At 30.4% G+C, this 27901-nt stretch overlaps 1 protein-coding gene and 3 non-coding genes across 9 annotated transcripts in view; all 4 read right to left on the bottom strand.

Annotated features, from left to right (window-relative positions):
* Positions 1-374: 374 nt before the first annotated feature.
* The window catches only part of Ddc (aromatic-L-amino-acid decarboxylase), a 38536-nt gene continuing 11009 nt past the window's right edge, over positions 375-27901 (bottom strand). For all 6 annotated transcript variants that reach the window (XM_016067499.5, XM_016067497.4, XM_071184680.2 and 3 more), the window contains 11 exons: positions 19654-19767; positions 17606-17725; positions 15069-15179; positions 13236-13379; positions 12680-12746; positions 11312-11406; positions 8922-8989; positions 7792-7882; positions 7032-7130; positions 4670-4771; positions 375-2502 (listed from right to left, as the gene is read on the bottom strand). In XM_016067499.5, coding sequence (XP_015922985.1) covers positions 2311-2502; positions 4670-4771; positions 7032-7130; positions 7792-7882; positions 8922-8989; positions 11312-11406; positions 12680-12746; positions 13236-13379; positions 15069-15179; positions 17606-17725; positions 19654-19767 — 1203 coding nt within the window. In that variant the 3' untranslated portion in view covers positions 375-2310. The remainder of the gene's footprint in view (positions 2503-4669; positions 4772-7031; positions 7131-7791; positions 7883-8921; positions 8990-11311; positions 11407-12679; positions 12747-13235; positions 13380-15068; positions 15180-17605; positions 17726-19653; positions 19768-27901) is intronic.
* On the bottom strand, positions 26310-26382 carry TRNAR-UCU (transfer RNA arginine (anticodon UCU)). Its single transcript has one exon. It is a non-coding gene; the product is annotated as a tRNA-Arg (tRNA).
* On the bottom strand, positions 26482-26554 carry TRNAR-UCU (transfer RNA arginine (anticodon UCU)). Its single transcript has one exon. It is a non-coding gene; the product is annotated as a tRNA-Arg (tRNA).
* Positions 26654-26726, bottom strand: TRNAR-UCU (transfer RNA arginine (anticodon UCU)). The gene has a single exon. It is a non-coding gene; the product is annotated as a tRNA-Arg (tRNA).

Below are 27901 nucleotides of genomic sequence, written 5' to 3'. Positions count from 1 at the left end.
GATATACGGGCTCTAAAATCTGTACAATCGAATATCCTGTGGTCGGACGATTAACAGTACCATGGGTACAGGGATCTGGAGAAAATTTTCTTCCCCTTCAGATCTGTGCCTAAACTGAGGATGTGGTCTCATGAATGAGTGGTGCTGCGATCTATTCGTGGGGTTCTGTACTAAGACGTATTTTCATCCTTGCGGTGCTCTTTTTTCAAACAAAAGGCACACCTTCCTGACTTAATTCGCAAAAAGGCCAATGGCTAGCTTGGCTTGTCTAAATGTCATTGGAAGGAGCAACATAATGAAAATTTGAAAAAAAGGTTTTTCTTATATCTCTAAAAAAATATTATGTTGCAATCAGAAATAAAAATCAACTGAAATCATATTTGAAACATGCAACATTTATTCTCTTTTTATTACATTTCTGTGGAATGTTAAACATTTTGTCATGCATACTACGGCATAAATTATTAAAAGGTATATGATATAAAGACTAAACGTATACAGCTGACTAGTGATATCAAACAACGATAGCATAACAAATATTTTGAGCACATCGTGAAAATGTATGAAATAAATGAGTTATTTATAATTTTTTTTGTAATTTTTATGACAACCGTATATTATTTCATCAATAATGTAGTTTCTAACAAAATTGTTATTTGTTCTTTTTAAAAACACTGGTATGGGTAATTAAATAGCTAAAGACATTACATTTGAATAAAATTAATTTATTCTGTGCTTTAAAGAACGCCTTTTTCAACACTCTAAAACAAAGTGGTTTTTTAAAATTTTATCTAGTTCTGTGTGAATTGTTATTATATTTTAAAAACTGTGATTTTATATGTCTTGTTTTTACTTCTTATTTAATTTCATAAAACATTTTCTAGAATTTTATTACTAAATTCTCACACATAGAAGGATCACCAATGAAATAATTTAAGCACATCATATTTGCTTAAAAGATATTGCAAAAAAAGGTTAATTGGCAAGCTATAAAATATAGCAATTAATAACTGCTTTTTAAAGCGTTGATATAACTTCGATTTTCTATGAAAAAAATTTTCTTCAAAATTTTTTTTCTGCTACTATTTTTTCATCTTTGTAGAATGGCAAATACATGTATATATTAAAGCTATTGTATAATGACAAATACGTATACTGAATGATTCAGTTCAGCGGTTACAAATTCGGCGAGGAAGTAGAGCCTATAATAAGGTTTAGAATTGAACAAAAGCCCAAGTTAAGAAATATCATTTTATAGTGCTAGGTTTGCTTCCATATTATGAACGGCTGTCTATATTTAAATGAATCAGCACTTTTATTTATCTAAATTAACTTAATTTTATATTTTCTTATAATTATTGTCGAAAACTGCATTCAAAATGGCCTATAGATTTAGCAGTTTTAGCGTAATTGATTGATTTGGCGACTAACATGAGAAGTTCGCCAATTGGATTAGCAAAATACAATGAAAACGCTCTTTCTGGGACTATTTAACTGTAATTTTTGACAATAATTTTTAGAAAACATAAAATTAGAATTATTTAGATAAATATAATTACCGGTTCCAATGCGCATGAACAGCCAGTACATAACATTGAAGCACCTCTAGTGGAGTCCGGTGACATTTCCGGCCATTTGGTTGCTATGCAACTCTTCTTCCTTATGATGAATCCTACTCTTTACCAAGGATATAATCGTTGAAATAAATCACCCTGTTTACTAACTTAAACACATTTATTTAAAAATGCGTTAAACTTTTTAACTTGAGTAAGTTAGACAAACGTATCGAAAATTAAGAACAGTTCAAGACTTGGCTTACTTAGAGACCAAATTAACCTTCTAATGCAAAATGGACACCGGTGTTCCATTGATATATTTCTTTCTGAATCTCTAATTACAAGCAAAACAATATTTTGGTGTTTTTTAATTATAAATAAATCTAAAGCAAATAAGTGTAAAGCAAACCAAATTTTAAAAAAAAAATTGTTTGGAAGTGAATCGTGTTTGGAAGATTTTACCTTTAACACAGAAGAAGACGCCGGTGTTTTACGCTATATATCATAACCTTAAATTATAAAAATGCTAAATATAATATTTTTCCCTTATCTTAATACAAAATGATGGAAAAAAAGGTATGAAAAATATGTTGAATAAAAATTCAGCATCAAATAAAGGTTAAGAGCTATTAAAAAATAGGTACTATTAAATTAGCAAATAATTAATACCATGACTCCATTTTGCACAGACTAAAAATCCATAAAATGAAAAATTGCTAATTGGAAGAGTGAAATGAATTAGAAACTAAATCATCTAGTTGCTCTTGAGTTGGGAAGCCACAGTCTGAATTTCCGACCACGCAAATTTAACATCTTCTGAGGTAGTGAACCGAGAACAAACAGCAAATCGTAGCATATATCGGCCACGTATGGTAGTTGGTGTGATGTGGATTTTCCTTCTTTCGTTGATTCTCTTCAAGATTTTTTCATTTTCTGAGTTAGAGTCCTAGAAAAGAACTAGAATAGTTAGAGTCCTAGATTAAACTCAAAACTGCACTTGTACTTTACTGCATTGAAATACGGGGGATATGTACCCTAGCTCCGGCTGGGATCGAACCTGAAACCTTTGGATTCGTAGCTGGATACTCGAATAACCAGGAAAAGATACTGACGGTAGTACTACAATATTTTGCTTTGTTTCATAGTTTGTTTCAAAACAACTAACCAATTCCCCTTTTCACAATCAACGCTAAAGTCTGAACTTCACTTAAATGGTGACTTCACTTATGGTCACGTGATTTTTCTATCTCGTGAAATGCTCACGACTGACAATGAATTAGACTTTTTTGTCCACTAGAGAAGGAATGTCAGAGGACAAATAGACAAAAAATCCTAACTGATCCTGATTTTTCTTTACCAATCCTTTTCCATGGTGCTTAGAGCATCATGCTGTGAACCCTAAAAGTCCCTGGTTCGATTACAGCCTGCGACCAACGGCCATCTTTCCCACACTCCTACATTATTGTTCATGCAATTACACCAGTTCAATTTTTTTAACAGTTATTAGCAAGAAATAAATGCTATTTTAAATACGTAGGTGGAAAAAAAAAACAATTAACTTTATATTGTAGAAACAGTATTAAATACAGATACTTAATAATGGTCCTTAATGTATATTTTTAAAATCTTCGTCACCATTGAGGAAAGAGAGATTAAGAACATCTAAATGTTACATTGTCCTAGAAAACAAAAAGGAGCTGAAAGGTGATTATTTGAAAAACTTTCATGTTTCACCTGAGAATTAAATATGTGCTGATGTATTGAATCCCGTCTTCCTTCATAGTGATTTGTAAGATTTTTATCGTGATTTTTATTAAATATTTATTTGAGACCCCAGTATCTTCGTTTTTTTAACAAAAATTTTAAAAAAAAAATGCATTAGAAGTTGTGATTACTGATATAAATACAGGACGAAAAATTATGTTTTGAAGACTCAAAATACGATTCAGAACTTTGTAAGCAGAAAAATTTGTGTCAACTAATAAACACAATAGAAGTTAAAAATGCACAACTATTGTGTATTTTCATTCCTATCTTATTTATTTGTTCAAAGACTAAAATTGATTAAATTAAGATGAAAACTTTTTTTAATTAAATTAAAAATACGCAGAAATAACAATTATAGTAATAATTTTAAAGAATAATGAATAATAGAATAAAGAATAATTTCAAAGAAAGAAATCAAACTATAATGGTTAAGGTAATAATATTAAAGATATAAAATAATGCTTATTTTATTTTATAACCACCGTTGAACAGTCGACCCTATTTTGCGTTTACGACTATCTATGTTCAATACGTAGTCTTGTAATTTTAAACCCAATCTAGAAGACATGGTAACTCCCGGATCTTCTACTGGGAAAAATTTGCTTTCATGGAGGACTTTTCGATGGAACTAAGTCGCATTTACGTTACATGGAGAGAAAAACTACGAAATCCTCCCACGGTTAACCTGACTGCAAGGGGACTCTAACCCATGATTCGTTTACCAATAGAGATAGTTACGCCAGCACTATGGTCAGTACGAGCCGGGTGAAAAATTGATTTGCGACTCGACAAATTTGACGTGCATCAGTCACTTTACTACACGGGGAGTCTTCAGCCGGCGGGGTCGAACTCACGAACTCTCGGACATGGGCCCAGCGCCCTACCGACCAGGCAATCCCGGCCTATGTTAACACGTTGCCACGCTTTTTTAATTTGACGATAGTGTGCTGAAAAACTTTTTTTTTTCTCCATTTGTTTATGACTGCGATATGAAATGCAGCATGACTCGTATGTTTAGAATTAACACATTTTGTCTGAGTTTTTCAATGAAAACTCTCGACAGCTGTAGCCATCATTTTTTTTTCTCTTTTCAAACATATATCTTTCATTGGATGTATTATTAAATAATTAACATATAAATGCACTAGTTAATTTCGTACTAGCGGTGTTCTTTTTTTTCCCATCACGTGCAGGACGGCTGTAGTCGTCATTTGCCTACAAATTGCCAAACATCGAATGGCTATAGCAGTCCGTTGCTGCAACGTGTTAAAGATGTAAAGAATATTTAAAGATGGAAAGTACTAGTAATCTAGTAATTATAGTAAGAGGGAATGATAATAATTTACCTTCAGACGGAAGCAAACGAGTCCTAAATCTACTGGAGCCTCTATAGTCCATTTTGAATCTGACGCTACCATGGTTTCAAATTCCTTAGCCATTCTAATTTGCTAAAAAAAAGTGATTGATTGATTGATCACAAATCTTATTCTTATTCTTATGTGTTTCAATACGTAGAATAGACGTCATATTTCAGGTTAGGAAGTTTCTCTGAGCACAATAGTATTACTATCGTGCTCAGGAATTTATTCAAATTATTAATTTATTTATAAATTAATTATAACATTATTTCAAATTATATTATAATATTAATTATAATTATAATATTATATAATTTGAAATAATATTACAATATTATAATTAATATATTATTATAATATTAATTATAATTATAATATTATATAATTTGAAATAATATTACAATATTATAATTAATATAATATTATAATATTAATTATAATATTATATAATTTGAAATAATGTTACAATATTATAATTAATATAATATTATAATATTAATTACAATTATAATATTATATAATTTGAAATAATATTACAATATTATATTTAATATAATATTATAATATTAATTATAATATTATAACATTAATTATAGTATTAATTATAATATTATAATATTATTTCAAATTTATTAATAAAATACAATTAACTGTGACATTACAGTAGGTAATGTACAAAAATTTAGAAACAAACATGAGTAAAAATATAATTAGATATTTATTTTTGTAAGTGATAAAAGCGTAATGATTATATTTTGAGTTACAGATGCTTTAACTATTTATAGCATTACAGATTTTAGAGAATTTATTACACTTTTAGACAGTTCGAATACTTTTGAACACTTCAAGACAGTTTTGGCCTTAGATGTCTGTCTAAAACCAATTTAAGACATTCAATACCTGATCGTGTGACCTGTATTGTAGATATTTCAATAAAACTGATATTTCAATGAAGACATTTCAATATCGGATCGATTGAATAAAATTACAGTTATCGTTACTGTTACCCCAGAAATTGGTTTAATGACCTTACTGTTACTGAACCGGACTCCTATTATTTCCTGAAAAGCGGCACTGTTTTTAAAAGTTTACGGAATAGCGGTGGAGATATAGTCTGTTGCTAGAGGAGATAAAGATCTCTAGCAATTCGTCTGGAGTGGTGGCAGTTACTATGGTTACGAGGCTTAACTATTTCAAGTTGGGTTATTATTTATGACAGATTTTGACTTGAGAGAAAGGGAATCAGGAGCAGACGGCCTTAGATTTCGTGGAGTGGGGAGTTCTTCCTATAGACAAACTATATTTTACTGAAGAGATTGGTGCAATTGCCGCTGTCTTTTACGATCTTAAAGTTTCAGATTTAAAAAATAGTCGTGGGTGAATATGACTGTTGAACAACAACTAATTTTCTCAAGTTGAAAAGAAGAAAATATGTTTAGAAGCCGCTTCCAGTTGCTTAAAATCACTAGAATGATATGTAGCATGTATTTTCCATTGCATTTCATTTTAAACTAATAATAACATTATTAATAAAGATTACAGAAGCAGTTCAGTACAAAAAAATATCAGACATGTAATATTGTAAATTCTTTCTCTACAATGTCTTATATTCTTTTGAAAAAGGAACATTTCTCTCTAAAAGGGTAAAAAATTCAGTAAAAGAACGTAATTTGATACATAAAACTGCCGTACAATTGAAAAAGCAGCTAAGTGCTTCACGATTGATTACGAGAAAAGCTGCTTGACATTTTATCTCCTTCTGTTGCTAATACTATGAACGCTAAAATAGAACTTCAAAAAACTAGCAAAACAAAATTTATCATTTATTTATTTTTTTGCAATAAAAAGCTAGCTTGCCATATAAAAATGGGAAATATATAAAAATTTCAATTTTGAATTTTTTGTCGCTTACGCTGATTTTTCAATTGCACGGCAGAATATGGGTAATAGTAAAATTGAACATAATAAAATTGAACCTATCCTTTTCTTGTAAATGAATTTTGAAATAATGAGCGCTTTTCAAATTTGTATTTGTTTCAAAAAAGATACATTTTAAATATATGTTGTTACGTCACTTTTAAAATGAACGACATATTAATCTAAACGAAAATGTTGTGTGACAAATTAATTAAATTTGTGCATATAATATGATAATTAAAGAATAAATCAAGATGAATTCACTACGCTAAATTGAATTTTTTTATACTTATTATTTAGTTTAAAGATCAAAAATATGTAGTGAAAAACTGAGAGTTTGAAATTTGTGGGATAATAATGAAGGTGCTTATAATATATCAATTAAAAAAATAGAAACATAGTGAAATTACAATTTTAAAAGTATTAAACTTACTTCTCGAATGTGTTTTCTCAAGCCCTCGACCCCTATCATTCTAAACACAAACCAAAGTTTCAATGATCGAAAACGGCGACCTAAAGGAATTTGCCAATGCTGAAAGGAAGAAAAAAAATTGTAAAAACAATATAATATTTGAATAAAAATAAATCCAATTAAATTTTTCATGCAGGAATTCGGAAAGAAATTATTAAAATTTGATCTTTAATTTTTTAATTGTAGGACATGGAAACATCCTACAGTATTCCACACTGCACTTTTTAAATCAAAATAAAATAACTGAATTCTATAATAAAGAAATATGTTTTCCTAATTCCAGTTTTCAACGTTTATAATAGTTCTTTCTTTAGAGAAATAAAAACAAATTTTTAGTGAAACTAAATTTATCTCCAAGACTGTGAGTTCAACTGCAGGGCATAAAACCTAATTTAAGATGATTAATGATAAATCGATGAAAAAAAAATCATTTATCTTACCAAATATAAAAAAGTCCAAAAGTCAAAATGAAGTGAGCCTTTTAATGTTTAATAAATGTACACAACTGTATTTATTTACTTTAATTATGAAATCAGGGTTCCGCCGGAAGAAGCTTGATTATTTAGGGTTCCGTAGCAGAAAAAAATTGGGCACCACAGGTTTAAGACATTATGTTTCATAATATGTATTTAGTACTTATTATTTTTTAGTATTATTTATAATTTCGTGTTAGTGCAATAGTAAAATATTGCATTAATGTAATTATTAAATTTTTATTTACTCTGTAATCCGGTATTTGACCTTCCATTTCATGCTTCAAATATGTAGGATTCACAGAAAAGGCCTCTGTAATTTCGTATCGATTCTTCACCCTGTAAATGAATTTCAGAAATTATAAAGCAGGTCAAAGTATTTAAGAACTTTTTTGAAGGTATGGGAACAATAATGCTGACAAAAGCTAATTTTGAACTCTACTTAAATTTAGTTATCTCTACTGCTTATGCAAAATGTCTTTCTGTATTGAAATATTTTACCTCTAAATTAACTTTTTTAATTGAATTTTAGGGCATCAGGTAATCTTAAACAATAGTTTTTTTTCTTCCTGGAAACTCTCTCGGTGTATAATCGTTAAGTGATTTTAATCGATCTTTCATATATGTAAAAATATGGAATTTTGTAACAAAAATATTTATTATAAACGGAAGTAAATACTTTAAAATACTTGAAAAAAACTTTTTTTAATAAATGATTAAACAGTTTAAAATCGTATTTAATCTGTATTTCTGTTAAAATAATAGCATAAGTAAATACTTAGATTATTTTATGGATGATTAAATAATTTTAAAGTATTCATTTAATATGTTTTTCTGCTGAAATAATTTGTTGAAATGGTTTTCTGAAATTGGCACATTTTGAAGAGCAATAGGGAGCTATGTAGAGCTACTTAACAAATACAAATCCTCAAACCTCAATCGTGTTTTATCATTTTCGAAGTAATTACTAAGAGTGAGGGATTAAAAGCATCAGAACTGGTTTATTCATTAGATGTAGCTGAAATCTTTCTTTAATGACCTTGCTCAACCTCCTTATATTGCATCAGAAATAATAATTCTTCGTTTTGATGCTTCTAATTCCTTCATCAATGAGGTTGACCTCGATATTCATTCGTCAGATTTCTGAACACTTTTTTAAATTTGATTTTTCACATATATATCGAACTACATTTTATTTCTGATAGTATTAAAAAGTATATTTGGTATGTAACTGCTCATAAGAGTCAAGTTGCTTTAAATTTTTTAGTTTTAATCACAATTAGTTAATTATGATATCGTTTTTCTCTATGTTTTCAAAATATTTTTACAGCAGAAACAATTACGTATTACTTATAATCTAAACATGTTTAGTTCTTACCACATCGCTGAGCAGTCAAAATTTACCAACATCCATTTATGAGGATTAAAATTGTAACTATCCGCAAACTAGAAAAGAAAACACAAATAAATTTAACAATTTTATCAATAATTATATTAATGAACTGTGATAATCAATGTTTACTTTTTATTGCTTATAAGCATTTAAGATTAAATATTAATTAACAGTCATGCTTGTTTATTATAGTATCTGTTATTAATAAATATTTTTCTTAACTACTAAATTTTAAATTTGGTATACTGTTTGTCTAAGATAGGTACTCTGACCGCCACTAAGTGTGCGGCAGTCTGGTGCTATGGAAACAAGAAGAGGGCATTTTAGGGAGGGTGGCTTCGATGAAGAGGTCTCCTTTTCTTTCGCGGAAACCAGTCCTAAAGAGGGACCCGCATCCCTACTTGAAATAATCATACCTGGTTACCATAGTCACCGCCACAGCTCCAGACAAATGTCTGGCAGAGTACCTATCGTAGACAAACAGTAGTATTGTATCGTTATTTCAAAACCTTTTTTAATGATTATTAGGTGCAAATACATTACACTTTAACGATAAACAATGTTTGCAAAAAAGCACGCGTGTACAATATTTACATGTTAAAAAAGGGAAAACTTTTGCTTTACTTTTTGCCTTCTGCTTTTTTTGTCCATTTCAGTACCTGTTTTATAACTTACATTGCTTTAACTAGTACGTAAGTAATTGTAATATGCAACAATTCCTAATTTAATTAAATACTTAGTCACCAAGCGTGAAATTTGTGGAAATAAAGTTGGTTTATAAATCACAGATATGAGGAACTATTTCATTCATCAAAGTATGAATCGATATTTTTCTCACATTTTTGTCTAGGGAAATGAGATAAGATTTCGGTGGCCTTGAGTCAACGAATCGTCAAGGCTAGTCTTACAGCATTTTCGGAATAAAATTGTTTTCCTATTACAAATTTGTCTAAATTTAGAAAGAGGAGGTACTTATTGGGGTCAAGGGGTAATGAGGATGATAAAGAAATTCCAATTCCTGTAGTTTTACCGTAGCCATTCGTTCAGTGTGTGGTTTTGCAATGCTATGCAGCAAGACAGGAGACGATCTGTTGACAAATCTAGGCTATTTTTCTTTAAAATCCACAATTTCATCTAGTTAGTTGCAATATATTTCTATTGTGACCTATGAGTCAGATTTAATACGGTCATAATGGATTGCACCTGCAATATAGCACTATAAAATTTAGCATCGACCTTTTTTCGACAAATATTACGCTTTGGAGTGTGTTTTTGTTGATTCATCAAATGACAGTAACGCCAACTAACAAAAAAGCCAAATATACTATTAATGTTTTGCTTGGTCTGCCATCTTGTAGTTCGGCGTAAGAACACATATTTCATAAAATGGAGAATTTCTGAATAGTCCCTATTCAATGAAATTAGTTTTAGAAACAATTTTTAATATTTTTTAGAGCTTACGAGGATTTCTTTCAGTCGGTGAGATACATAAGGTTTGAAAAAAAAGGTGAGATTTTAAGCCAATGTCAAATAATAGGTTGTTGTTTTGACTTATCCTGTCGTACAAATTTTATCTTTGATGACCTAATATATGTATTTTTGATATGTCAATTTCAGTGCAAAGCAATAAAATAAAATACAATAAATTTCTAAATTCTAATGAGTGTTTATATAAATATAACATCTCATAAATCCTAAAATTTTATAAATTTAAGTACACTTCCTAAAACACATTAATTAAAAAGGTGTCAAGTCACAAATGACATACAAAGAAATCTGTAAAAGAATAAATGCAATGAAACATTTTAAAAATATTTAAAACACATAATATAAAGGTAGATACAGTGCATAAATGTCATACAAAGTAAAGTTCAAAATCGGACAAATCTACGAATTTTTTTTCTAACAATATCCGATAAAAGACGCGTCAAATTTAGCACGAGAAAGCTAAAAATGAAGTTCAAAAGGAATTCATTTTGAAAATAATTTATAAGAAATATGACAATCTCATAGAGCAAAAGCTAAAATTAAACAGACATTTAACAGTGCATTTTAAAAATAAACAAATAGAAAATATTCCAGACATTGTAATTCTATACATTTAAGGATGAATTTTTTAAAATTTTTTTCTAAGAGAGATGTCAAGTCTTGAGGGGTAAAATTTGTTAACTAATAAAATTAGTATGCACTTTTGAAATGGATAATGGAAGAGGTGTCAGAAATAAATACTGAAACTGAGAAAATTTAATAATGCATTTTAAAATATATTAAATAAGATAGATAACATAAAATTGATGATGCATTTTAAAATATGTTTCATGAAACAAATTGCATAAAATGAATAGTGCATTATAAGAACATTAAAATATTCAAACCTCAACTCCATCAAGAAAATGTCTGTACTCCGGGCAAATAAAGGCTGATCCAGCATAAGCAGCGTCAATATGTAACCATATGTTCTGTTCCTGACCTAAAATTGAAATTGAAATTAATTAATCAGCCATTAAATTGAAATTTGTATCTGTAAGTTTTTGTCAGTGGAGGAAAATTCTAATTTAGTTTTCACAATATAAAAATAAGGTAAAACATTTTTTAAATGCACATATGAAAGTCACCACATAAAGAAGTTAAATATTTGTAATGTGAACAATTGATGTAATAATTAACATGTTAGCTTAGCTAAAAGCAACATTATGACTTTCTCGAATATTTTTTTTAAAATCAAAATTTGAACAATTAAGAAAACCAAGAAATTGAACAAAAACACAAGCTTCATTTTGATGGATTATTATTATTATTATAATTTTTTTTACAATTTAATTCAAAGAAATACTGCGATACTTTTCCTAGTTAACGCATTAATTTAAAAATAATAATTTGTGGGAATTTTAAACTAGATTTAGGATGGATTGGATGAACTAGAATAGGATGGATTATTATTTTTTTTATAATTTAATTGAAAGAAATACTGCAGTATTTTTCCTAGTTAATGCATTAGTTTAAAAGTAGTAGTTCGTGGGAATATTGAACTACATTTAAGATGGATGGGAGGAACTAGAATAGCATGGATTACTATTTTCTATAACTTAATTGAAAGAAATACTACAGTATTTTTCCTAGTTGACGCATTAGTTTAAAAATAGTAGTTTGTGGGAATATTCAACTACATTTAAGATGGATGGGAGGAACTGGAATAGCATGGATTACTATTTTTTATTACTTAATTGAAAGAAATACTGCAGTATTTTTCCTAGTTGACGCATTAGTTTAAAAATAGTAGTTTGTGGGAATATTGAACTACATTTAAGATGGATGGGAGGAACTGGAATAGCATGGATTACTATTTTTTATAACTTAATTGAAAGAAATACTGTAGTATTTTTTCCTAGTTGACGCATTAGTTTAAAAATAATAGTTCGTGGGAATATTGAACTACTTTTGAGGTGGCTAGGAGGAACTAGAATAGCATTGATTACTATTTTTTTATAACTTAATTGAAAGGAATATTGCAGTATTTTTTCCTAGTTGACGCATTCGCTTAAAAATAATAGTTTTCGAGAATATTAAACTAGATTTAGAAATGAAGCTCTTTTTTCAAAATAAAAAATTAAAAAACTTGCTCTAACTTATTTTCTAAACCGATTTTGAAAAAGATAAACCATTTTGAAAAGTTTTGGTACTTTTACAAAGCGATACATCAAAAATAAATAAATAATAATAATCAGAAAAATTGCGATACATACACACTGGGCCAAGTTCCTTAATATTATCAAAAGCACAAGAGTTTGTTGTACCCAATGTTGCAATTACCTGAAACATTAAGATATGTTTTTAATAAATAATGTGTGTAATAATAAGTTTATAAATAAATTTGTTTATTCTACTAATAGTTTAAAATAATAAATATCACATGAGAAGTATATAAGTACATTTATTCAATACTTATGTAAGAAAAATAGAGACAAGTTAAAGCATTTTAAGCTTATCCAAATTCCCTTTGTGATCTTATTAATTCGACATCAAGGAATTTTAAAGAATTAATGAAAAACAAAAAGCGAAGAAGGTAAAAAGAATTTCATTTTTTCAGATAGATATAACAAAAAATGATAAACTCATTTTTCAACAAAGACTTAAGATTTTACCGCAATGGGGTGCTGTATACTTGAGGGCAAATAGTGTTGCATATTACTTAAACTTTTAAAAACATTGCATTGCAATTTAGCATCCTCTATAGCGTTAGAATGGAAACTCTAATAGTTAAATTGAGTAATCACAAAATATATAAATGTAATTATTTACCATAAAAGGAATAAGACCTTTTTCTTTGTCTTCTTTAATAGCTTTTTGTAACGTTTCACTTCTTAGGCTGAGATTTTCATCTGCAGGCAACAGTCGAATTCTAACAGCTCCAAGAAGAGCGGCTCTTTCAACTGAAGAATGAGACTAAAAGGATAAGAAAATTTTTTCACTGATGTTTGAGTAAAAATTTCTAAAAAAAAAAGGAGTGTTTGTTCGCAAATGAGCATAAAAACAACAGTAAAAATGCGGTTAATGTAAAAGCAGCGTTGCCCTATTAGTTGAAAAGAAAATATCTTTTTGAATCAAAAGTGGTACTTTAAAAATTATATCAAAGTTGAATTACGTATAAGTTTAAAAGTAACTATGCAAATTTATTTTTATTGAAAAATTCAAAATTCTTTCTATTTTGAATTATAGCCCTGCAAAATTTATGCATCTTTAATTTACGATCTTTTTTGTAGACAAAATATAAAATAATCGAAAATAGTTCTTTTCAAGGAATATATATATATATATATATATATATATATATATATATATATATATATATATATATATATATATATATATATATATATATATATATATATATATATATATATATATATATAATACATAAAAAAATACAAGAAAACACGAAGAAAGTTAAGAAAAACAATGAATTTCATTTATTGCGCTTAAGCTGCAAGTAAACAGAACTCATTAGATAAGTTCAAAATGAAGAATAAAACAAAGAAAAATTATAGACATAAATAATTGAATATATTTCGAAAATATTTGACTTGAAAAATATTTCGACCATGTAAGTTGATCTGATTTTGCTACTCGCTTTATAGCCCCCTTTTTAATGTTTTTCCTTTTATTTCATTTTATTTTCTGTTTTTACATGTTATTTTTACTTTTTGTGATCTATTTTACTTATTGTTATTTTTATAAAAAAATTTTTGAGTGCTCCTCACACTATTGTATTAATATATTTTGCTTTGGCTTTATTGATACAATATCAGAAAGCACTCTGTTTTGCGGATATAATCGTGTGAGCTGAAGAAAAGATTATATCTTTTTTCCCCCCGGTTTTTTGAGTAAAATTTCATTCTTTTTTTTCTTTTTTTTTAAATTTATATATATTTATTTAAACTATTGTTTGATTTTTTTTTTACTTATTTCCCCCCCCCCTTTCTTTTTATATGTCTATAATTTTTCTTTGTTTTATTCTTCATTTTGAACTTATATATATATATATATATATATATGCGGATATAATCGTGTGGGATGATGAAAAGATTATATCTTTTATTTTCCGGATTTTGTAAAAAAATGTTATCATTTTTTTTCTTCTTCCCAGTTGTTTTTTTTATTTTTTTATTATTGTTTTTCTATCCGCCCCTTTTTTCATATGTCCGTAATTTTCCTTTGTTTTATCTTCATTTTGAACTTTAAAAAAATTTTCTTGAAAAAAATCTTCTTTAAAAGTGTTTTAAATTTTTATTTCCTTATTTGTTTTCTTTGTAAATGTCTTTTTATTAAATTATTTTTTTTGTCTACTTGTGTTTATTTCTCAGAAGCGAATTATTCAAATACTTTAGAATTTTTACCGAAGTATTTTTAAAAAAACTCTTAGATTGGCATGTTAAAAATTGTTCTGAAACCTAAAACTCAAAATGTTCTCATTTTCTTTATTTAATTACAGTGAACTGGTGTTGCAAATATATTATTAAAAAAATGAGAAAAAGGCATGATATGAGTATATTTTTGTTTTCATTATAATCTGTGAAATGTTTCAATAAAAAGGAATGATAGCTCAATATTTTTCATGTTTATGAGTCTACTTACTTGATCAGAAGCATAAGCAACTAATTTGTCTAGCGATGTATCTTTAAATTGATTCAGAATACGACTTCTCGCTCCCAAAAGAGCAACAAGAGTAGCTTCACTTGCTGTGCCCTAAAAAAAAAATAGTTTTTAAGATTTCAGTTAGTCGTAAACTTTTTGAAAACATTTCTCATAAAGACTTAATTATTATTCCAAATTTGTTTTAGAGATTATAAATTAATATGAAATTTTATGTTTTACAGCCAACAGCCTAAATTAGAATTAGAGTTTTTCGTTTAAAAAATAAAAACTAGTTTTAATTTATTCTGGAAAAATTAAAAGTGTGCTTAAGATAACAAATATTTTTAATTGATAAAATAACCTCTTCAGAAAAATCTTGTTATTATTTATTGTTTCCCATTAAAAACTTCTATTTTTTTTAAAAATAAAAAGCATTTTTCGCATCATTGCAGAAGAAAAAATTAGGTGTTTCTGGATTAATCCATTAAAGATAAACATCGTCATGAATTCTCTTCAAAATGGTAAATCCATTATTTAATTCTTGAAATTTATCTTAGAAAAACGAGACATACGTGTTTGCCATTATATATTAACAATATTTATCTGAAATTAGGTAACATCGATATTTTAAGTCACAAATGGTAGCCAAGAACAGAAAATGCCAATTCTGTGTAAGCAGAAATGGCCAATCACTTTTTCATAATCTACTTATTACATCACAACATAATATTCCTATTTTTACAACAGTAGCCCGGAGTGGATTAGACTTATTTACGGATAGCTGGACATACATGGTAATGAAGTGGTGGACAGATTGTCCAAGGACGGCTGACTACAGACTTCTTGCTCACTTTTTATCAAATATATACCAATGAAAAAGTAAGACTTAATTCATTTTATGTTATAACCGTAGTTGAACAGCCGATCCGATTTTTTGGTTTACGACTATTAATGTTAAACGCCGTATCCTTGTAAATTTGAACCTACTTCAGAGAACAAGGGAACTCCTGTATCCAGAATTGGGACAAATTTGTCTTTGTGGAGGACTTTTTGATGGAACTAACCCGCATTTGCGTTACATGGAGAGGAAAACCACGAAAATCTCCCATGGTTTGCCTGAAAGCAAAGGAACTCTAACCCATGATCTGTCTACCACTGAGGATATTTTATGTCAGCACAATGTTCGGTGAAAGCCTGATGCATCACTCGTATCGACCAGCTTTCGCTGGGATTCGAACCCGGTTCATGTCATTGGAAGGCGAATGTTCTACCCCCTGAGCCATCACGGCTCAGACTCAATTCATTGAAGCACATACCACCTGTGGTTGTAGGACATGCCCTGGTACACCATTGAACGCCAAATACGATAGAGATACTCAAACCTTTTCTGACCAGGATTGTAAGTGGTAATCTTAATTACCTCTCTTTCAAGCGCATCCCAATTTTTAAAAAAATTAATAATCATCCTGCTTCACTCGAGCACATACTGGACTCGTTAGACTAATGAGAGGTGATCTGTCATTCGTATATGCAGGCCTGCTAACTACTACGCTTTTTGTAAAATATTTTATAGAATGGTTGACATTTAAAAATCAATGCTTTCAGAATTTTTGGTAATTCTACCAACATTTTAAACTCCCCACGAAAGAGCTGATTTGATTTTAAGATGATGAAGAGAATCTATGCTATTAACTTTTATACTAGGGATGCCAACTGCTCAGCTTTTGCCAAAAGTTTTAATAAATTGGTAGAGAATGAAATAATGAAACATGTAGAATAGGGATAATTAAGCCAACGCTTGAAAAGTGCCTCCATGAGATAACTGTAGTAAAATATTATTTCAAATGACACTTTGAATTTTTTGATATGTAGTGGTGGAAAATTACTTAAACTGAAAAATACTGAACTAAAAGTAACTTTGCTTTCGCTGCCACTAAAAAATAATTTTTACCAAGCGGAGCAAGTGTGGTATCTATGTTATCCTCTGTGCTTTGAAAGAGCTGAAACAAAGTGGCGCTGCATGTGAAATTTTAAATTATTTATAGGTAGCTGCGTGGAAAGTAAGTTTTACTGAATAAAAAATAATATATTAAAACATTAACTTAGCTACTACTACTAGAATAAATTTTTACAAAAAGCGTAGAAAGTTGGCTGCTCTGTATAGGTCAAAAACCTTATGGAGTATATCTGGCTACGTCAGATTTCGAAGATTAGCCACAGACGCGAATGTTTTCTGCAATTAAGAAAAAGAAATCTATTTTTTATTGATGTTGTTGACGTATGCCTGTTTTAGGTAGAGGGGGTGCGATTGTTCTTGTTTTTCAGTGGCGCCATCTATGGCCAAGAATTCGATTTCTGTCACACCTTACGTCACTATACACTATAAACACTATAAACAATAATACTGACAAAATATACTTTTCAGAACATTCTTTAATAATTTTTTTCTTTCTATTTTATGAGATCTTTTATTGTACATTAAAAAAATGGTAATAAAGAAACAGATTCGAATGAATATATTGTGAAATAAAGTTTACCTGTATAATGCCACCCCCTACTCCCTTAGACTCAAATAGAAAATGCTCAGGAAGCTTAAGAGCCTTCGCTAACCAATCCATCATAACCATTTCCATTTCTGTGCATGCGGGACTAGACATCTGAAACACAAGATGTAGACTCTATGTCAATTAAAAACTACAATATTTATTTAAAAAAAATGAAATAGCTTAACCCTTAGATTAAAATGAACCCATAGATTTTCAAGAGTCATTCTACTAATGATTTAATTTTCAATTTTCCCCCATATAAGTAGCAGTCCTGCGTGGCGTTACTTATTTTGACTTGATATGTGATGATTCAGAGTCCCTGTCCGCAAAGCGGACACTCTACTCTTTCATCTAAGTTGAGCCCTAGGGCTATAGCGAATAATTGACACAAAGCAGTGAAAGAGTTGAGGCAGTTGACGACTAAAGTAGCATTCCGTTACAACTGATCAGATCATGGAATTAATATAAAATAGTATTAAAATTTAAGTTAGAAATATATTGCTTATTATAAGGAAAGGAATCTAACTTGTAAGAAACGATAAGGCGATCTGTGGGTGGCATACTTCGAGGTGAGAATCACCCTTGCTTTGAGTAATAATTACTCATTTACTACACATATGCCTTATTTATTTATCTGAAGTGGTAGTAAAAATCATAATAAATTAAATTTATAAATTCAAGAGATAAACTGAAATATATTACTTTCACTGCCACTTTTAAATATAATCTGGAAAATCCGGAAGAAATAGCAGATTTAAATAATTTTACAGTGCGATAGGATAAAAATTTTAGGATGCAATTATAGTGTAATCCATTTAAGTTTTAGGATGTTATGCTTAAAATTTCTTGACTTGTCTTGCCTTTGGAGGCGGTCCCTATCCCATTCATCGTATAGTATTTGTCCTTTATTTGTTTGGTTTCATTGAGGTTAGCAGACAATGTGGTTGCTGTCAAGGGGATTCAAGCACTTTGCTTGAATAAATAATAATAATAATGAAAATGAAGCTTAATATTTCAAGGATACTATTACATCTTAATCTATAAAAGTTCTAGGATAAGACTGATCCGTCAATATTCTAGGATTTAAAGCATAAAACAACGTGAATAAAGAACAAATGAGAGTATTACGTTATTTTTTGCTTTAGTCTACATCTCACAAAGTATACCCTTTTCTTTGTCAGATTCCAGGACATACCCATTCCTTAAATGTTCTAGGATAGTATTGCTGCCTGTTCCAACAACTTTCTAGGATAAGTCTGATCAACGCCTCCCATAATTGAAAGCCTCGACACGGTTTGTTATAGGTAGTCTGATCAGACCACTATGAAGGTAAACCAGTTTACGAAAGAGCCATTTAATGGAAAATCTACTCAAAATAAGAAAGTTGCAGCAAATACATGTCTAAAAATTTGTTTAATTTATGAAAGTAATTGGTTTGTCTCATTTACTTGTCAACCACTACAGATTCAATTCGCAAATATCTATGATAAATTTCTATTAATTACTATTAAAATAGAAATTGGGTTCATGCGCACAACTGTGTCACTTTTTAAATACTCTGCTAAGACTACTTCTAGGAAACCGTGTGGAGGCTTTCTGATGTAGGCGGTGATGGCCTGATCCGTAAAAATACTAATTGTTACAGTCTAATCAGTACTCGCTAAATTACTATCAAGTTGAGTATCGTTTCAACTAATACGAATTCCACAGCAATCATTACATTGCATAATGTAAATGTATAATGTAAATGTATAATGTAAATGTATAATGTAAATGTATAATGTAAATGTATAATGTAAATGTATAATGTAAATGTATAATGTAAATGTATAATGTAAATGTATAATGTAAATGTATAATGTAAATGTATAATGTAAATGTATAATGTAAATGTATAATGTAAATGTATAATGTAAATGTATAATGTAAATGTATAATGTAAATGTATAATGTAAATGTATAATGTAAATGTATAATGTAAATGTATAATGTAAATGTATAATGTATACACTCACAAAAATGAAAGATATTTTTCTTACCCATGTAAATCCAATGCATGTGAGGGCACTTCCCAAAATGTCAGCGCACATAGCGGGGTAGGAGTTTGCTGTCGGAAAATATGCATGGAAATTGGGATGATTCCAATGAGTCATCTGAAAACAAATATTGTTTGTTAGCGAATGTCTATCATTTTACATTAAGAGCGTTAGCATTTTAATTGAAATTTTTGTACTCGACTTACGGAAAAATGATTTAAAAAAAGCATTTTTTATTATTTGAAGGCAATAAAGTTCTTATTTTCAAGTAATTTCATTTCAGTTTTTTTATTTGGAATATTCGTTTCATAGATCCCATTTGTAGCAGAAATAGCAATGTTATTAAATCTGTTTAAACTGAGGAAACTAGATCAATATTGATGGAGTTAACGTGTCTTCTATTAGATCAGCCGAAATATTCTGCCCACGAAAGTACACGCCTCTTTTTTCGGTAATGTAAAAAGTTCTTTTATTAAAGAAAGTGGTATATATATAGGATATTCAACCATTAACTTAAATGTTCTATAGTTTGAAAAACTATCAACTGTTATCAACTTGTTCAACCATTACTCAAACTTGTAACGAAAGTTTACGACAGAATTAAGCGGCACATTTGATAGCCATTAAAGAGTAAATGCTCTACCACTTATTTTTAATAAAACCACCTTTATGATTTTTGTACAATGGTGCCTGCACTTCCACGGATATAATTTGCCGGCATTCTCAAAAAAGGACATTACATACACGGCATTCTCAAAAAAGGAAACTGAGGAATGCCACATGCGACAATAAATGTAAAAAGTGGCGATTGACAAAGAGCTAAAATCTATTTAAAGCGATTAAAATTAGCAACTTTTTCTAGGATATTTCTTTCAGTTTGCTATTAAAGATGAATGTAAAGTATGTTTTCAATTTAAATTTGAATAATTGTAATGTAAGTCGTAGTGGTAGTCATGATTGAAAAATTAAATGGATTAAATAATTAAAAATGAATTGCAGTTTTTTCCACTTCTTGCATTTTTAGTCTCGCGTGGCATCCCTGCAATATCGATTGGCTATAGCTGTGATAATATTTAGTTTAACTAGTTTAAGCTTAATTCAGAACCTGTATGTATAGAGTAAAAATAAACAACATGTTTTTATCCTGAAATCCGCTGAGAACACATGCCATGTCTTAGAACGTATAATACCTCTAAGGATTCATGATATGCATCGTACCTGTCTTCTTATCTGTCATACCTGTCTCTTAATTCTTGAAACATTACAGGAGGTAATAGTTATTAAAATATAGCAATGAAATTTTTTTGAAAAATGGCTTTTTTCTTTTTTAAGTTGTTTAAAAAGTAGAGACATGCATGGTCATCAAGCAGAAAGGCATTTCAGTACTCTACCTAGTAGTAAAGTGGTCGAAATTGCCTTAATAAAACAGCTAGCAGGAAAGTTTATTGATAAAAACGCAGTAAAACAGTGAAATAATGAATTAAGTGACACTTTAAAAACACTCTATTTTCTAAGTTTAATAATGAGCTTATAAAACATGCAACAAGATATAACAATTCTTTATAAATTTCTTCTTTATTTTAATTGAATACAGTGTGACTGATCTGGAATCCAATTAAAATATCTTCCATTATTTTTTTAAAAATTTTATTTAGTGTTTTCTTGAATATTCTCTCCATTTTTCATTTCTCAGATGCAATCATCTTAAAAAAATTTCTGCGGTCCCTAAAGCATCTTATGTTTCAACTTTTCTTGTGTTCGAAAAGCGAATATTTTTAAATTTAAGACCTATATGATACTCTTGAGAGTTTTCAAGATCGAACTACGATACTTTCTTTTTATTCCCACCTCTTTAGGAATCGACAATCAAGAATTGAACGGGCCGTTTGCTGCAATCCGGATAATGCATTCCTGTGGTCTCCTAGCAACCTTGAAGCGTCATCCCCAACTGTATTGCAACTTCCCCTTCGAAACTGCGAATATCTTCACCGAGCAAGGATAATAAAAAGATAATGACTTTTAGCTCTTGTTTTTTCCTTTTTTTTTCATGATGCATCTGATTTCCATTATTTTTTTCTCCAGTTTTTGTTCTTGTAAAATTTCCTGTTGAGTTAACATTTGAAATACACTTTTTATGTTAATGAATTTTTATGTATTTAATTGTTCAATTATATACTTGGTGTTTTGCAATCATTACTCTAAATAAATTTCTTTAGTATTTTTCGCATTCCAGTCAAAATAATTTGCACAATAGGGGGAGTAAATTAATATTTAGGTAAAGAGGAAAAAACACTAATGAGGGGTTAAAATGTATCAAAACTTGCTTGATTGCCCAAAGCAACTGAGAGGAGTTGGATGACATAACTATTGCAAACACATTCAAGATTAACCTGGAAATCATAAAGGTTTTTGTATTTTCTTTAATATAGCTTTCTTCAATAGTGTTTCATCAGATTTAAAAAGCGTTTTTGCAACTTGCAATATAGGTATGTCGATTTCTACTTAGCTTTTGACAAGGATTTTTGCACATACAGGATGTCCCAGGATTATTGGAGAAACATTTAAAGGGAGGTAGGAACATCCCAAAGATACAGAATTGTATAGCAATCCATGGTCGAAAACGTCATGAGAAAGTAGTATGACAGGTACAAGAGACATAGATATTTTAGATGATCTATCTGAAATAGTTATTTGTGAAAGATATTACATGTGCTGTAATAGATTATAGGTGAAAATGTCGCAAAAGATGTTCAAAGTTTCAACCATTGTTAGCAATACATGCATTACACCGTAAGCCACGGATTGGCGGACTTGCTCAAATACACCTGGATTTCGTTGGATATCCGCAGCCGCACAGACGATTCTTGCAACCAACCAGATTCATTTCGGAATCCTGAAGTGTTGCGTATAAGTGTACAAGTGCTGTTCATAAAACAAAACATCGTATACTCCTGTGTGGACGATGACAACTCAAATGACTGCGGCAACGCAGGTCTATTTCCTCCAATGCTTTTGTGAACAATACCACTTAGCGGCGAACGAAGACGTTTTCGACCATGGGTTGCTATGCAAATCTGAATCCTTGTGATGTCTCCTACCTTCCTATAAAATTTGTCCCATTAATCTTGTGGCACTATGCATATTAAAAGCGGTAATTATACGTATCATCCTGCATATAAATTTTTTGTTCTGCTATCAAAACCTTTATACCAACAGATTTTATCGTTTCAACAATGCCATAAACACGAACAGAAAACTAAGACATTTTTAAGACATTGAAGTCGTTTCTATTCTATAAGACATTACAATCTTTTTTCTATTCTGCAAGCCATTGAGCATTTTTTTTAAAAAAAAAACTATCAAAATTTGTTAAAATATCAATTTTAACAAAATTTTATTCTAGAACAATACAGTGTGAAATGTACTACTATTCTTCGTATAAATTAATCCAGAACAAAAAATTAATACATAAGAATCTGTCTACTTATTTTTTAAAGAATACTTCAAACTTGTTAGAAACTTTCTTTTGTCGAACAATTGACATTTCGACCTCATTTATTTTTAACTCTTCCTTTTGTGCCTTCATCCTTTCTTTAGAAATGTCGAAAGAAATAATTTAAAGAAGAAATGTATCCGAGACAGATTGTCTGAGAAAAATAAAATAATGCTACTTAAGGCCTAAAAATTTAATTTCTAGCCAAACTTAATTCGGCTTATGTAAATAAAGTTCCGTTCTTATAGTACACTGGTTATCATAAATTAAGGAAAATTCACAAAAATCGCGATAACTCAAGAAATTACACATGGAATTTTATGAAACTTACCCACAATATACAACACATAGTAAGGTATTAAACAACATAAAAAGAAATTATCAGACATTAATAGTAGTATAGAAATTAGCACATGTATAAAATAAACAAATTGGAAGTATCGGTTTGCAATAGAAAAAGTACCTTTAATATGGAATATGATTGCCTCTAGAAGCAATACAGCACAAACAGCGATGTGTGATGCTTTCAATTATGCGGTCTATCAGTTCAATAGGAAGTGAGAGCCATTGCTCTTGTAAAGCAGTTGCAAGCGTGGCAAGGGTCTGAGGGGGCGGATTGATGGCAGATACACGCCTCCCTAGAGCATCCCAAACGTGCTCGATAGGATTCAAGTCCGGGGATCGAGCTGGCCACTCCATGCGAGCAATTGTTTCCTGTTGAAGATAATCATCAACAATGCGAGCTCTGTGTGGTCTTGCATTATCGTCCTGTAACAGGAAGCAATCACCAATTGCCCCGGCATATGGGCGCACATAAGCATCAAGGATGTTGTCTCGATAAACCTGAGCATTCACGGTTCCCCTTGGAAAGACATGGAGGTATGTGCGCCCTCCTAAGGATATGCCTCCCCAAACACAGACACTGCCTCTTCCGTATGCATCTCTTTCACGGATGTTTGATGGATGATAACGGGTCCCAGGTTCTCTCCATATCAAATAACGTCTACTGTCACTTTCTAGACTAAACCTGGACTCATCCGTAAAGAGAACAGGCCTCCATTGATCTGACGTCCAGTGGACATGTTGTCGGGCCCACTGCAAACGGTCTCTCCTATGGCGTGATGTGAGCGGCACGCAAATGGCTGGTCGTCTCGCATACAGACCACCTTCGTGGAGCCTTCTGCGCACAGTTGACGTTGACACCAACCTTCCGGTGGCTGCAGCAAGAGAGGATCTAAGATGTGTCGGAGTAGCGGTTCTATTCCTGCGTGCACTTAATGTCAAATATCGGTTATCGGCACTGGTCGTAACAGTTGGCCGTCCTTGACTGAACCTCCTAGATGCCGAATCTGTGGTTTGAAATTGCCTCCAAAGTCTATGAACCACAGATGGACTCACATTTAGCCATCTGGCCACTTCTGATTGACTCTGCCCTGCCTCTAGTCTCCCGATGGCTCTCCATCGTAGTTCTTCAGGCAAATGATGCCTAGAGGTCATTATTACGAATTGGCTATCTCAGATTTTCAATGTCGCAATCACAGTAAAATTTGTGTGCTTTCTCTCAAACTTGGACTTTTATGCTCCAGGCAGATGACGTAAGCCGAGTGCAGCGCCACTAATTTGCATATTGCAATTTTACTCAGCTACTCTTAGTGGACAACATATGCAAATTTTGCACGGTTTGGCTTACTTTTGAAAGAGTTATCGCTATTTTTGTGATTTTTCCTTAATTTATGATAACCAGTGTATTTAATTCGACCACTAAACATTTTGCGAGAAAATGGCTTTTCCTGACAGGTCAAAATGACGTAAAAATAAAAGCAATGTAATCTCTAAGAAGGGTAACCGAAGTGTTAAAGCTTTATGAGTGGCCGAAAAGCCAGATAAACCGTCAAGGTAAAGAAAGCGGAAGTTGCCTATCCATCAAATAAAGCTGCCTTTACTACCTATCGAACCTTCACCGATCATAAAAACTTCCATCATTCCAGGCAACGAATCCGATTAGGAATAAATTTATTAAGATGATACGCTTAGGATGGTTTTTAAGGTTTCATTGAAAAGTTGTTTTTTATTCCTTTTTAGTCAACTTGAGAAACGGGTTTATTAAACATTTTATTTAATTTTATTAGTTTATTAGTTTTGTGACTGTTATTTAACGTCGGAGAGTAAGCGAAATGTTGGCTAACAATAAAATGGCGATTAAGTTTGCCTTCAGCTTTCAGAAAATAACTGTAAACTGTATTTCCATATCCCAATTGTATATTATGACACATATTGATACATACACTTGATATTTGAACTCACCAACTAATCGAAAAGTGGCCAAAATGTATGTTTGTTTGATTAAAAGCGATTGAAATTCGTTTTATCATCCAATGCAAATTTTCAGTTAAAAATTTTTACAAAATGGTGTTCTGGAAAGTGATAAATTATTTGATTAACCTATGGCAGTAAATTCTTTTTGTAAAGGTCAGGAAGCAATTAAATCTTACATTGACATCAGGAGCCATTGCCCCATTGGAGATTTGAGTACTATGGTAAGTGGAAAATAAGTCGGAATTGTGATTGATAATAAATTCCATTTGGCAACAAAATTATGATTAATTCTTCGTCTAATGGTTAGGACATGCATGATTGAAACTAGGTGATGGAAGCTCCCGTGAAGATTTGAGTGTCCATTCCTCTGTCCATTCCACCTCTGACTTTTCAGATTTAGATATATTTACCTAAAGCTATTAAAATATTCTGGTTGTAAAAAGTGTAATAAAATAATTTTTCATCTTGACTACAAATTTTTAATTATTTTCAGGTGCGTATGAGACTTCCGTAGTTTAATCAAATATCCTTGCTAGTGTGGTACCGGTCCTTAAAGCGTTAATAGTTCAAAGGAGAGGCATGTATTATGCTAATAAATTTATTCTAATTATTAATTAAGCTATTAAATCAGACAGAAAACGTACTTTCTCTGTCTTTTTTCGACGGATTTTGATTATTGACCATTAAAATATGGGGAGATAGTAGAAATCTGGTTTAAACAGTTTAGTATGGCGAATGATTGAAAATTTGGACCTTTGAATGTGAATTTTACTTTTTGTGTATATCGGGAATTTTTTTTGCAAATTTAAATATTTTGACCTACCGTAACAAAAAGTTGACACTAACCTAGCATCCCTGCCGGGATTCGAACCCGGGACCTTTGGATTAGAAGTCCAACGCGCTATCCACTGCGCTACAGGTACTGTAACAACTATATGTAGTTCAGTTTGAACATACTTGTTCTTATAATTCATAAGTAAATTCAAATATAGATAATTAACAAAAAGTTCCCATGAACACAGCATCCCTGCCGGGATTCGAACCCGGGACCTTTGGATTAGAAGTCCAACGCGCTATCCACTGCGCTACAGGGACTGTAACAACTATATGTAGTTCAGTTTGAACATACTTGTTCTTATAATTCATAAGTAAATTCAAATATAGATAATTAACAAAAAGTTCCCATGAACACAGCATCCCTGCCGGGATTCGAACCCGGGACCTTTGGATTAGAAGTCCAACGCGCTATCCACTGCGCTACAGGGACGGCAACGAGCATAAAAGAAAGTTTTTATGAATCGGAGGAATAAAATATGAATGATAGCTTTTACACTTTATCACCAATAGATAAAAATGTAAAGGCAGGAAGTGTCGCCAGTTGATAAGAATGATAAGTATGCAATCGACTTAAAATATCCTAGATAATAAAACAAAAGAATCAGGCCTTATTTTATGGACATCATACTGTTGTTTTTTATCTGGGAGTAAATTCGATAAGCTATATTATTCTAATAAGTTATACTTCACTGTGGAACAAAATTCTAAATTCAAGGAATTTTTGTTTTGTTTTAGTTGTTACTCTAGACATTATAATATTTATTTGACTCTAGAAAGTAGGCTAAATAAACAAAATGCTTTTCATTTAAGGACTTTTCCTACAATTTAAAAAAAATTTATCTCTTAGATATGTTTTTTTTTCTTTCTTGTTGCAGTCTAGTTTTCCATAGTCATTCTATATACTATAGTGTTTTTTTTTATTATATCGTAGAATTACGGTAACTAATGAAATATTAAGAATAAAGAAGTAAAAAATTTACAAAAGCTGAAAAATATATACTATTATACTAAAGTGTTTACTATTTCAATGGTTTCGAAATTATATATTCATTAAGTAAAAAAAAAATACCACTTTAAGATTGAAGTGAATAAAACTTTTAAACAATATTTATAATGAAGAATGAAGTTAGAAAAAAAACCCTGCTTGCAGTGAATTACTGCTGTCAATTTTCAGAATTTTCCGTACTGGTAATCAAAACATTTCTAAGTTTTATTTATCTGTGAGTGCAACAGCTTACTAACAGCTAAAACACATAAGCATATTTAGTTGTGAAATGTTGCAAAAATTATACTTATTGCAACGGCAAGTAAATACTGGAAGTTGAAGTTAGTTTACTACTCTGAGTAAGAAAATCTGTTCAAGACTACCATCCTAAATATTAGCAGCCCTAAAGTGAATAGAGACAAGTAGCTAAACAGAAAAATTATTGTTTACTTGATAGCTCTTAGCCATCTTGTGAGAGGATTTTTTTTTCGAAAGACTACATGACGAACTGGTAGAACAATTTTTTTCACCATTACTTTTTTTCTTACAGAAACCAAACATGCCTGTTACATTTTATAAAGTTATATATAGTTTTTTTTCTTAATTTTAACTATGCAATT

This window comes from Parasteatoda tepidariorum, chromosome 10 (genome assembly GCF_982258835.1).
Source record: "Parasteatoda tepidariorum strain Cologne lab strain chromosome 10, Ptep-v5.0, whole genome shotgun sequence".
Classification (NCBI taxonomy): Eukaryota; Metazoa; Arthropoda; class Arachnida; order Araneae; family Theridiidae; genus Parasteatoda; species Parasteatoda tepidariorum.
Note: the sequence above shows the minus strand (reverse complement) of the source record. Positions and strands in the feature narration are given on the sequence as shown.